This window comes from Lygodium microphyllum, chromosome 3, assembly GCF_053477565.2.
Source record: "Lygodium microphyllum isolate KBCC chromosome 3, Lygodium_microphyllum_v1.1.10, whole genome shotgun sequence".
In the NCBI taxonomy this organism is placed as follows: Eukaryota; Viridiplantae; Streptophyta; class Polypodiopsida; order Schizaeales; family Lygodiaceae; genus Lygodium; species Lygodium microphyllum.
The window spans coordinates 15,771,570-15,785,721 of NC_141137.1; the positions used below are offsets into that span (position 1 = coordinate 15,771,570).

General features: G+C 41.7%; 1 protein-coding gene across 3 annotated transcripts in view; it reads right to left on the reverse strand.

The window, feature by feature from the left end:
* The window catches only part of LOC148038082 (putative choline kinase 2), a 134,731-nt gene that overhangs the window by 21,488 nt on the left and 99,091 nt on the right, over positions 1-14,152 (reverse strand). For all 3 annotated transcript variants that reach the window (XR_015689006.1, XM_087668680.1, XM_087668681.1), the window contains exon 4: positions 12,704-12,821. Coding sequence is in view for 2 of the 3 variants with exons in the window: in XM_087668680.1 (XP_087524806.1) it covers positions 12,704-12,821 (118 nt within the window). In the remaining variant the exon portion in view is untranslated. The remainder of the gene's footprint in view (positions 1-12,703; positions 12,822-14,152) is intronic.

Genomic DNA, 14,152 nt, shown 5'->3' on the forward strand with positions numbered 1-14,152 from the left:
CTCTTGCTTTTAGGGACACATGTTGATCAGATTTCAGCATTTAAACAAAATTTGCAGCAAACTTTTGACATGTCAGACTTGGGGTCTTTGCATTATTACTTGGGCATTCAGTTTATACATGATGCTAGAGGTATTGGGTTATCACAGTCAAGATACATTGGTAAACTTCTTGAGAAGTTTGGCTTACAAGATTGCAAGCCAGTTTGTATACCAATGGAACTTGGACTTAAACTATCATTACATGATGACAGTGATTTGTTTGATATACACACATATGCTCCAGCAGTTAGATGTCTTATTTACTTATGTAACACTAGGCCAGACATATAGTTTGCAGTTTCAGCCCTAAGCAAATATATGCATCAGCCATGCATGTCACATTGGCAAGCTGTTAAGCGTGTCTTCCATTACTTGCAGGGTACTAGATCTCTTGGATTGCTTTATGCCAAGGGGAGACCATTGCAGTTACATGCTTACAATGATTCTGATTGGGCTGGTGATTATGATTCACGTCACTCCATTAGTGGTAATTGTTTCTTTCTTGGCTCGTCTTGCATATCTTGGCTTAGCAAGAAACAGTCCACTCTTACCACATCGTCATGTGAAGGTGAATACAAGGCAGCTTTCACTACCACAGTTGAATGCGTATGGATTAGATGCTTGCTTGCTGATCTAGATGTATCTGTTACGGAGCCTACTCCTTTGTTCACTGACAATCAGAGTGCCATTGCAGTGGCACGGAACCCAATGTTTCATGCACGTACGAAACACATTGAAATACATTATCACTTTGTCAGAGAGAGGCTACATGCAGGTGATATCAGCCTTGTCTATTGTCCTACCACCAGTAATGTGGCAGACATCTTCACCAAATCTCTTCCTCGTGAGAAATTTGAAGCATTTCACCATGCTTTAAATTTGATCTCCTTTGGTGGTGGATGATCCTTGTACTCTTGATCACTCTTCACTCAAGGGGGGTTTGTTCGGTATTTCACTCATGCCTCACTTACGCCTACACTCACATAGGAGTGTCGGTGATCAAGGGATATTTTGACAAAATCAAGGGTCTTCTGCATTGGCAATCAGATCTTACCCAACATGTTGATGTTATCTCTAGGGAAGATTTAGTTCCTTAGCATGTGGCAATCTTTTTTGCTTCGTTGCCATGATTTTGTATCTTTTTCATATGAAACCACCCTTCCTTCCTTGGAGAGAGTGGTGAAATCTTGATCAAGCACTTAATTATAGCAATGAATAAATCAAGGAACTGAAATGTACACTTTACCATAATAATATTAGATATTAGACATCATATTGGCCCCAAAACTAATACCCCTTGCAGTATTTCTTTAACTTGTATTGTAGTTGGATGGAGTACAAAGTGAGATACCTTTATCTCCTCCGCTGATCCAAAAGCCCCTTACTGTCATAAATGATCAACAAGCCAATTGGGCAAATTACCCCTTGATCTTTACTTAGGACTTGTACAAATTGGACCACAAATTGGCCGAATGTTGCCCCAAATCAAATGGGATGGGCTCGCATCTAAAATCCCTAGCAATTTCTAGAATTCCAACTGCTGATTTCAATGTACTATGTTCCCAATTTACCAGCACGGGTCCCAAGGTTGCCGCTAAACCCTAAATTAGGGTTTACAACAGTAATCCACTGCCGTCCACCAAATCTGGCTGAGGACACCTTTAAATGGCTGAGAAATGCTTAGATTCTGAGAGGATAGGCTGGAGAAGCCAAGAGAATGTCAAAGAGAGAGAGAAATCAGAGTCTCCATGCAAGAAAACTCTCAAAACTGCCTACTGCCCTGATTGATCAGTCATAAATGTGGTCGCATGCAATCTAGAGCCACAAAAGCTGTTGTCACTTGCATTAAATGCTGCCGCCTGCTATCCCTGATGCCATAAATGCTGTCACCCGATTCTTGAGAGCTCCTAGCAGCTATCACCCACAGCAAATGGCCTCCAGAGCTCCAAAAACTGATCAACAGCACCTCCCTCTCTCTCACAACCAAGATACACATTGAATGAGGCTCTTCCAGCCCCCAAACAAACTTCTCTCCTAGCGCATGTGTATTTTTGCCAAGTGACAGCCTTCTAAGCCCATTTTCTAGCGACTTGCAACCAATTAATTAATTTTCAAAATTAATTAATTCTAAGTATTAATTTCAGCCCTTCTAACACTGCCCAAAATTAGATGTACCCATCCACAATTTAATTGGCTAGGCCATTTGCAACCCTAAGTGGTCACTAGCCTTAATTGACCCTTGGACAGACAAATTAATTAATGAGTGCCTAGTCCCTAGTGTGACCACTAACATTTATAGGCCAATTAACTGTCCTAGGGCAAGCTAACACCAGCTGACATAAAAAACCCAACTGGTATAACTCGTCACAACTTCTTCCTTTGATACCCATTGCTTCCTCGGGGTCCTTGGCCTATTACCATGAAATAACTACCATGTGCATCACATGTGCCTTACAACATTGCACATTTGAATATTAAATTAATCAAATGTTACTACGAAGAGCAAAGCATCTCAAAAATTTCATGTCTTCATGACAGACCTCCGCCTTGAAATCCCTACAATCGTCCTCAATTGCACTGCCATGTGCCAAAGCAAACAGTATATTGCATTGAAATTTCCATAAGGCATCATAATTAACACAACATTGGCCACTACTGCTCAACCATGCCACATGCCCAACACCTGCTGAAAATTCCCAGCCAACATAAAGAAAACATCAAACTGAAAAAAAGCCCAGAACTGTTGCCAAAAACTCATCGGATGCATCCATTACTTATGTTTCTCAACTATTCTGATTAAACAAACGTAGTTAAGTATATACTTAGCATAAACCATGGCAGAAATTGTCAATAGCATTCACTAAACATGCTTTTGTCCATAGAGCCAACTGAAAATCATTGAAAACTGAGCATGAACTCATCTTATGCTGATCTGATCACAAACTATTGCAAATGTGATACCAAGCTTATCACAAACTAAATCATTGGTTTTGCACTTCAAGGATCCGAACACTTGGTATGCAAGCTGAAAAAGACTTTGTATGGTTTGAAGCAAGCTCCATGAGCTTGGTATGCAAAAATTGATGCATTTTTACTCAGCCAAGTTGTTCATTAATAGCCCATCAAAGTCTACTCTTTACGTATGCAAAGAGGGGGATCCTTGCTGGTCTTTTGTCTTTATGTAGATGATCTTTTGCTCACAGGGACACATGCTAATCAAATTTCAGCATTCAAGAAAAATTTGCAGCAAACTTTTAAAATGTCAAATTTAGGGCCTTTGCATTACTGTTTGGGCATTCAGTTTATCCATCATGCTAGAGGCATTGGACTGTCACAATCTAGATATATTGGTAAACTCCTTGAGAGGTTTGGCTTCCAAGATTACAAGCTAGTTAGCACACCGATGGAGACTCGACTCGAGCTGCCTTTGCATGATGGCAATGATCTATTTGACATTCATACATATGCTCCAGTAGTTGGATGTCTCATTTATTTATGCAACAAGGCTAGATATTCAGTTTGCAATTTCAGCCTTGAGCAAATATATGCACAGCCCACACGTCACATTGGCAATCTATGAAGCGTGTTTTTTGTTACTTGTAGGGTACTAGGACTCTTGGATTGCTTTATGCCAACGGGAACCACTGCAATTACATGCTTACAGTGACTCAAATTGGGCTGGTGATTTTGATTCATGTTACTCTACAAGTGGAAACTGTTTCTTTCTTGGCTCATCTTGCATTTCCTGGCTTAGCAAGAAACAATCCACTGTTGCCACATCATCTTGTGAAGCTGACTACAAGGCAACTTTCACTACTATAGTTGAATGAGTATGGCTAAGATGTTTGTTGGCTGATCTTGTTGTATCTGTCACGGAGCCTACTCCTTTGTTTACTGACAGTCAGAGTACCATTGCAGTGGCGCGGAACCCAGTGTTTCATGCACACATGAAACACAGAGATTCACTATCACTTTGTTAAAGAAAGACTACATGCAAGAGATATCAGCCTTATCTACTGTTCTACCACTAGCAATGTGGCAGACATCTTTAGCAAAGCTCTTCCTCACGACAAATTTGAAGCATTCTGCAATGCTTCAAAATTTAATCTCCTTTGATGGATGATCCTTGTATATTGATTACTTTTCACTCCAGGGGGGTTTTGTTGGGTTTGACTTACGCCTACGATCACAGAGGAGTGTCGATGATTTGCAATAGGATACTAGGCCACTTTTTATTCTCCCTACGAGAGGTTTTCTTCCCTAATTACATTATTTTCTATTTTGTGTTTTCCGTTTATGTTACACAATTCAATCACTTATCGTACTTTACATCTTTCGAGTGTGAACACACCTTAACAATCCTAAGGTCTACATCTTCCGAGTGTGAATATACCTTAACAACCCTAAGGTCTAAGGGTTGTACTTTGTACTTTCACTTATACACTTGTGAATTGCATTGGGTGTCGTGCTGTGTCTACACTCTCACTCTCTCTACTATCTACTGTGTACTCTCAACTGAGAGCTTTCATCTCCAATCTCACATGGAATTCAGGCTCCACCTTATGTATGGCATCATGGAATTGATGCAACAAGGAATGGAATGGAATCTTTCTTTTATTGGCTAGCTTTGAGGCATGATGTCAAAGTCTCTGTACATACATGCATTGTATGTCAAAAGAGTATGACAAACATAAGGTGTTAGGATTGCTCTTGGTTGTAGAAGGCTGTGATGCTCTGCAGCGCCCTTGCAAGCTAATTTCCTCTCCTCCTCCAGGTCTGCGATGATATCCTTTGATGGCCTACTATGGTGGTCCATTTGGTTTTGGAGATCGTATTTACTCACTAATTGTTAGGAAATCCCCCAAGTCGAGCTCATCGCCTCCGTGAGTTGCACTGGTTCTTGCTATATCTGCGGCCTCTTGCTCCACCAAGTTGTTACCGTGGTGGGCCAAGTCAGGTAGTGTTGCACCTCCAATGGTGCTGATCCTTCTATGCATTTGGCTCTCTGTATCGGGTCTCTCTTGATCCTACAGATCGGGATTCTTTATAGTTTGTCTAAGTCTTAGGATAGTCTCCTATCGGTGGGTTCGTTATGCTTATTATCTATGGGTGTGTTTCTTTCGTGAACCGTGCAAAATCAATCTTTTAGTTTTTTAAGTGCACTTTGAATGTTGAAAACAAAGTGGGAAGCAAATGCAAGATGACCAATGTAGCTCTCTCACTCCCTTGTATATTCTCGAACCAGGTATGCCTCCATGCTCAATTACAGGCCGCTCTCAAGGGTCCCTAGGGTCTCTACTGCATCTTTCAACTCAATCAAATCATAATTGAGATCTAGGGGTCGATTTGTGGCTCTAAGCAGGTTGGATGGCTAGCGAGTCAGCTAGCGTTGCCTCTAGTTCTATAGGTCTCACTATGCGTAATTAGGAGGCTCCATGAGCCGTTTGATGCATCTGGAAGGCTACTAGAAGGCTTCATTGTAATTTAAGGTGCTTTGCTTCGCCTGGGATGTGCTAGACCAGTCAATTTTTACCATCAAGCTTTGGTCCAATTCGACAAGATCCGATTCTCAATGTCCAAATCCCAGAATTGGACGTCCGAGTGCATCAGGCTTTGTGTGGTGCCGAGAACCATAAGGATATGTCCATACTCGATCTTGGGAGGTAGCTCCATGCTAACCAAGTGAAAAAGGCAAGAAGAGAAGAGGAGGAAGAAGATGTTGAGCATCCCTAACATCCAAGATTTCCATCGGAAAGGGAACTTGCAGTAAAGAACAGTAGACAAAGTGAATTGGAGAACCCGAAACTCAACCTTGGGAGAGAAGCCACTAGCTCCGTGTATCCATGCGGGAAGGAATACGAAGGCCTCATCACCAAGTCGCAGTTGAACCTCCGAGGTCCTGATCTAGGTGGTACCTGAAGATCCTGGGTATCAGTAGAGAGATGACTGGTCGAAGACTGCCACCCCAATAAAGTAGAGGATGGGTGAAGAACTTCATGTGGAGTAGGTTCCCCCTCTAAGATGGAAGGTGGAGGCGTCCCCGTTGAAGTTGAAGAAGATGTAGATGCCCCCTCTGAGAGCAAAGAAATAACATCCCCCTCTGAAGTAGATAGGAAATCCAAAAAATCATGGATCATGGACTCCGAAATGTCTGATGACGAAGGAAGTACCGCAGCCGTGCCGAAGAAGGTATCTGGGGTGCCGAAGAGCTCCCAGAGGTGGCCTCTCGAACCTGAGTAGTCAAGGGTGGAGAAGAGTGGGGCTCAGAATGAGCAAGAGGTGGGCAACAGCCGCTGTCTCTCAGTGGAGCGGATTGGGTAGCCGAAGAAGAGGAAGGAGTCAAGTAGCCACTGTCTCTCGAAGGAGCGGACTGACAAGGAGACAGTATCAAACAATCACTCTCTCTCGATGGAGCGAACTGCAGATCCGTAGGTCATGAAAGTCACTGTACTTGAAAATAGGTGGGATAAGACTGCCGCTGGCATTGTGACGATCTCCAAGAAGTCGTAGTGCCAATCGATTCTCCATGAGCTCGAAATGACTTAGTGCGCATCGGATGCGTCTTATTGCCTTCAGCATAGTACTCAAATAGCCAATGCAGAACGATCTCTGTGGCCTAGAAAGGAGAGGTGGCACAAGGAGTGCCTAGTGGAAGATGCATATACTCCAGGGGGGTGGGGAGCAAAGACCGAAGTCGACAAGCATTGATGGTATGTCTGGTGATGTCACAATAGGAGCACCAAGTAGTCTGGTCATCTGTAGGTAAATAAGCCATGGATACCAGTGTGCCTTGCTAAAGAAGAAAGAGGTCAACCACCATGAACCACGAACCGCAATGTCCGCCTCAAGGGATGTGAGGGCAGTGTGAAGCACGAACCGCAATGTCCGCCTCAAGGGGTGGAGGGCAATGGAAGGGCTGGAAGTGAGCTGCCCAGTGGGAGGAGGATGCGACCAGCAGTAAGAGGTTACAACCAGTAGAAAAACAAAGGTGAGGAGAGAGAAAGACTAAAAATGCAGACTGCAAGAGAGAGAAATACTAAAAACGTGGGAAAAATCAGCAGTAGCAATCAATATGCTGAAATCAGCTCCAAATAGTGTGTGGTAGGCTGGAAACAGTACCAAACTGTCGTAGACAACAATGGCCAGCTTGGACCGCAATGTTCTCCGCGTTCGGGGTGTGGGCAGCAAGCTGAAATACCTGAAATTTGCCAAAAGGAGATTGTTTTTTGAATGGAGAGTGATCAACAACAGTCGCTCTGCTGTAAACAGCTGCAAACTGTGGGTGGAAGGCTGGAAACAGGCGCCAAACTGTAGATAACAGCAAGGGATAACTGAGACTGCAATGTCCTCTGCAAAAGGGGTGTGGGCAACAAGCTGAAATACTTGAAATCTACAAAAACAAAGGGGTGTGGGCAACAAGCTGAAATACTTGAAATCTACAAAAACGAGATTGATGCAGTGGAAGAAGAAGAGAAGTGGGTGCCAAACCCGCCACGGTCTTTGCCTTCACTAGAGTGGAGGATCTTTGCCACTATTTGAGCAGATCCAGCTCTAATACCATGCCAAAAGATAACGTACCAGCGAAACAATAGGGTTTGTGGGGAGGAACACGGAGTGAACTCGGCAAACATGGAGAAGAGAAGAGAAGGGAGAAGAAACTCTGATGAATGGAATGATGAAGTTCTGAATCATGGAGTGAATGTGATACAAGGGAACAAGGGTGCCATAGCACAAGGAAGAGATGACGAAGACAGCCACGAACCATAAACCACAATATCCTCCTGAAGGGGTGTGAGGCTAGTGGAGAGGCTAGAGAGAAGAGGAGATGGACTGAATGAATCAGCCGTGAGGAATGAATGAGAGAGTGGCCTATAAATAGGCACAATCAGTCTAGGATGGCGCCCCTTTTTGGGACTGCAAACACTAAATGCAAAAATGCAAATTGCAGGTAAAGGGTGAAGGGTTTCTCAACAGTACCATGTTTCGAGAAGCGGTATGGTTTGCAAGGAGGAACATAACATGGGTGGCCAACACTGTGACGAAGAATTCAGAAGCACAAAAGAAGAAAGTAGCTCAATGCATCATGTTGAATGCTCATACCATGGAGTGAGAGAGTGCTTCAAGGCCCCTTGTCTCTAGAACCAATATTGAGGTAAGTAGAGTCAAGTCGACCACACTATTCATAGCTCGAAGATGATTGCAATGTCCTAGTTGATCAAGCAACAACACGCGTGAAGGAATGCTCTATGGAGGTGCAAAAAACAGTCCTATTAAAGAAGGCATAGGATGTGTAAACACGAGGAAGAGCATGACAGTGACAATACTTTGCACGATCCACCTTGAACAATTCCCAACATGAAATTTAAAAGATAGAGAGAGAAAGAAAGAAAGAAAGAAAGTCATATTACCGTCCACGGGAGGCCAAACTCGACCTATGGGGCATCTAGCCAAACTCGACCTATGGGACATAGATGCTTCCATTTACATTCCACTTTGGGTCATTGCCACATAGGCAAAAGTAAAAAAATTAAAAAGCAAAATTTGAGATCCCGAAGAACTCTTATGACTCATACAAGTTGCCACTACGTTACAAATGATCCATCAACCAAGAGAGAGAAAAACTAAAGACTTGTCCCTTTGTCAAGGGCTTTCACAAGGAATTCTCTAATGATAGCTTCCCCTCCTCTGTAAGCTGCCCACTTCCCTTGCTTTCTAGCTTCTCTAACTTTGCTAAGTTTTGCTGGTCTATTCTTGAAATGGAGTGGTATCAGTTCATCTTATATCCACACTAATATTCCCACTAATAACTTGGTCTTTCTTCATGACCTTTATCTCCTCTTCCAGATCAAAATACCCAACTCTTGCCTTTTGCTCCCAACTCCACAAATGGGATGATCTTTCCCAATTGTTCCTTGAGTACATTAGTGCTAAGAATATAATTTCCCAACTTTCTTGTCAAAGTGTGGCTCTATCCCACCTGAGAGAGAGGCCACCGACCCTAATGTATCTCTAATTCCTTTCAACCCTTTCCTTTTCCTTGATGACTCATAAAACTTCTTTTGTGAACTTTATTGATGGTGGAGATGGGGTTGTTACTTCAGCTAGTGGTGTTACTCCATCTTCATTTCTTGTATTTGCAGCTGGAGCTCTGCTATTTGTTCATCTTTCTTGGTTACTCCTTGCTTAACATTGAAAAGCTTTGCTTGCAATTTCTTTATTTCTTAAAGGAGGTATGAATCGAGAGAGAGAGAGAGAGAGAGAGAGAGATGAAATGGCATTAGGAGCTCATTGCTATCACCCCTCCCCTATCTTAGCACTTGCAATTAGCGTACACCTGGCCTGGACAATCATTGAGGCCGCCCTCAACTAACAGAGACTTGTAGGGTTGATTCAGTGCCAAGCCTGCAAACACATGGAACTATAAAGGTGTAGCCCTCCATGACACAAAGCAAAAGATTACCAATACTTATTCATCATGGACAATATGCACCCTCCTTATCCTCCTCATTTTTTATCCTCATATCCATTTTGTTGAGTAGGGAGAGGATGATCATGATAATGGTAATGAGGAAGATGATCAATGTCCAACTCTTCCTCTTGCAAATGCAAGAAATATCATCATCCTTTTCCTAAGAAACAATATTTTTTTGCCATTACTTGTAATAATATATTCTAAGAAAGCTTGAGAATTGATTATAAATCATTTCAAAAAGTAACCTCAACCTTCTCCAATCCTCTTTCTTTGAGCTTGGACACAAGGCGAAGGTTTGTATGAATATCTCTGTATGCTTTGGAAGTAACTTGTTTCATCTCTTTGTATGGATCAAAGAGAAGGTATCCCAATTTTTTCACGTGGAGATGTAAAAGTGCTTTGAGAAAGCACCTTCATAGCTAGCTGCCAAAAATTAGGTGCACAAATCCCAAATATTTCCCACCATTTCATCCCTTGGTACATTCTTGCCATATCCTTAGCAAGAGGGCGTGCAAATCCACCTGTCTCTAACTTATACATGTCCAACTCAACATTATGAAGAGTGTATCTCTCAATCACATTCATCCAACCTTCATGCACTTCACTATCACCATCTAGATTCTTTGCTCTCTATATTGGATGCAAGATATTAGCAGTCACATGGAAAGGTGAATGAGACATATCCTATCTATCAATACACAAGACCTTAACAAACTGCAATTTGCTACCATCCACACCTTCAATACCCTATATCTTCTCAATCATACAATTTTTCACTGTTTCAAACCACTAGCAAACTAACATGCTTTGCATACCCTTGAGCAAACATGCCAACAACTCAGCAATTTCAGCATAGTCCTTAATGAACTTACAAAAAAAACCCATTGGTGCCTTTAAAAATTTTCACCTTCCTAATGGTCCTCAAAATAGCCCAATCGAGCAACGTAACTATGGATTGTTTTACCCCTAAAACGATTCATTGCGTTTCACCTTTACAAGGAGGATAACTTACTACATAGGGATTTCACCAAAAACCTAATCTAATATCAAGGGTCCTACAATTATTATATCATTTGGTGGAAATATTAGCAAGTTGTTTCTCTTTGATATCAATATTTATTTTCTATCTTTTCGTTTGATTCATTAAATTTCGTGCTCTTTGCTAGATTGGCACAAGTGATCATGGACAAATACCCTAACCTACAAAGATGGATGATCATCTTAGCATGGAAAGAGGAAGAGGTATGATGTACACATATTGGTGCTCAAATGAAAAACTAAAGGTATATTTACAATTAAAATGCCAAAATGGGGATTAGGCCATTAGACCCTATTTCCTAGAAATTTGCTTTTTTGCACAAGTGGCATGGATATATGCATGGTGCCACGTGAGAGATCACCATTAACACTATTGACTATTTTAAGTGGCATGAAATTCCTTAGTTATTTAAGGGAAAAAGCATGCGCCTTGGTTCACGGACTAAGGCCCAACATGTAATATATGAGGATTTCCAAGGGAAAAAAGCATGTGCCTTGGTTCACAGACTAAGGCCCAACATGTAATATACGAGGATTTCCAAGGGAGTCGGACCCTTCTCATTTTTGGTAAGCACTTGAGCATTGATTGCCATGCTAGACTTTTCATATGCGAAGTGGACTGAGGATCACGATAAGGAATGGGAGCTGATTGCAAGTATTGTCTCTTGGTTCAATTTCACTGCATGATATAGTCATGCTATAGATTCGTAGGACTGTGGACACATACATACAGCAGAGACTCTTTCTAGGATTTGGACAGATTACTCACACTTCATGGGAGATGGAAGAGACTGCAAGATGACTCTGAGCACATGAGGATGACAGCTGTCTCTCTGCGTACTTGGGATTCCAACACCTCCTTCCATTTAGAGTTACATATGGTTTTGCATTACAAACCACTTGATTAGCTGTTCACTCAACCGTCAGGTTAGAATTTATCTTATAAATTTGACATGTCATTGAGCTCCTATGCAAGGATTATTTTACATTTTACCTCAGATAGTTTTCCTGAGGTGACATTGTAAATTTTTCTCCGTTCTGAAAAAAGACATTTTTCTGCTGCTCTTTTCCTCATTTTCACTCCTTTTAAATACCTTCTCTTGGCAACACGATGGCAAAGCCTTTCTTTCGTTTCTACACATTATTATTTCAAGACAAAAAGGAAAAACAATAAGCACAAAGAAGTGCCAAGAAGCTGCAGTCATGATCTCTTCTATTATTGATGTCAAGTTAATTGAATTTGCTCTCTTCTCACAGTGAAGCCTGGTTTGCTGGTCTAAACTTGTGGTCTTTCAAGAGATGGATTGTGTGAAATTGTGACCCACAATATTGCCTCTCAGGATCAGGTAAGCCTTGCAAATTCAAACACATTTTGTGGTGCTGATGATTCTCTAATTTAAAAATACATTTTTCTGTTGCAGTTTTTCTTCATTTTCACTCCCTTTAAGCCTTCTTCTCTTGGCAACATGATGGCAAAGCTCTTCTTCCCTTCCTACACATTATTAATTCAAGACAAATAAGGGAAGCAATAGGCATGAAAAAGTGCCAAGAAGCTGCAGCCATGATCTCCTCCTTGTTGTAGTTCTCTAACTCCTCCTTGCAGAAAACCCTACTTTGCTAGTCTACCTTTTGTGACCTTTCAAGAGATGGATCGTGTAAAATTGTGGCCCAAAATATTGCCACAAACATTGCCTATCAGCACCAGGTAAATATTCCAAATTCAAGCACATTTTGTGGTGCTAATGTTCTTAGTATGCTTGCTGCCATGTTATGGCAGTTTAGGACAGTAAACTCTTTCTGAAGTAAGGTGAATCCCAGGTTGTGAACGGCAACATTGAGCTAGATTTTTCCTTGTGTTTTGTATTGTACCTCAGGGGGATATTCTCCAAAGTGTTATTAATAGAATTTCCTTCTCTGAAAAGTTTTTCCTTACAAAAAAGATTGAGCTGAAGTTCTCACTGTATAATTTGCATTTTGCAAAAGCTTTTCTACTTCTATAACAGGCATGCATGAATAAACAAAGCCCCAAAGCAGCACCAGCCAGTTGCTATTCCATCAGGACCAAATGCTTGCATATCCCCCCCTCCCTTTACTTTCCGTGTATCACACTGGTTAAAATTAAATCATAACGTGTAAAAACTAACAGCAATGTACCTGGATACTTTGAGAAGTCTAACAAATGTGGTGTCTCTGTATGATAGTTTGCAGTCATTTCACAAAAATGATTGGCAATATCAAATGCAACAGGGTTGAAACTAGCATACTCATAATCCTGAAAAAAATAATGCACGTAACTTAGGATGCCTGAATGAGTAAAATTAACTCCACTTTTCTTATATTTTTAGAAAAGACATCATCAGCATATTCAACCTACAATGACAGATGGAAGTATGGATGCTTGCCAATCAGTAACATATATGAAAACCCATGACATTCTTTGACAAAGATAGCATGTAAGTTCTACACAAATTGCTAATTCTGTGGCTGTCTACATATCCAACCCTATTTGAATTTGTATAGCCCTAAAGGCTAAAGAACAAGGTCTCTCTGATAGCTAATTTGAAGAATAGAAGTGCCTTCAAGATAACACAAAGTGTATGGTTAATGCATGACATCAGCCACCTTGGCAGAGTCCAAACCAGTAAAGCCATGGCTCAGACCTGCTGCTGATGTGGAAGGATAAGATCTTATGCTGACAAGACAGATTGAGCATACAGGAGCTTTTCTCTTGAATTCCTTGTGGAACTTCAATTAGTTGGGCTGCCATATAGGGATTGACATTACTGTAGAACAGCAGCAGGTTCCCCCTCCTATTGACGATCAGACAAAGGATACTTTCCTAGAGCAAAGCCAAACTCTCTCTTCCAGGGAGGGTAGTAGCAGTTAATGAAGCTGGCTACTATGTGGCACATCACACTAAGTGGGTTCTCCAAACCTTAGCTACAACTCCAAAGGTTGCTACTATCACATATAGGGGAGAAGAGCCACTTGAAGAGCCAATAAATATTCAAGAGGAACATTGAATGATGGCAGAGAAAAAGTTGACTCTCATGGTGCCATCCTTTTCAAAAGAGCCACATCTCAACAAACCCAACCTTGCCTCCTTGACACCCATTGAAATGGATGGCTCACAATACTTCTATCCGATGTGCTGCAATATTTGGAAATGAAGAAAGAAAAGTTGTTCTCAGTCCTTGTCAAGGATTTGATGAGCCAATTGATTATGGATACATGAGTTAGCCTCTCTTCTGTGCATCACCCTCATGCATCTGGGAATCTTGCACCACATGAGAAGTAAGAGTTGAAGTGTAAGCCTTAGCAATGGGTTGGAGATCCCTCCTCACTATCACCAGATCCACTGACCCGGTTTCTGCTCTCTTCTTTCTCGCCTTCTCCTAGGAGGGTGTCTTCATCCTCCACCCTCATCCCGATACTCCTCTCCCTATTGACCAGGCCTTCTTTGCCTGTAAGACATTGGCATGCTGCTACTAAAAGGCCATCATCCATTCTCCTCCACAAGTCTGTCAAAAGGCCCAAAATCTCCAACTTCCTTTAGCACAAAAAATTGGGTCTAGGTAGCAATGGGTTGAAGATCCCTCCTCA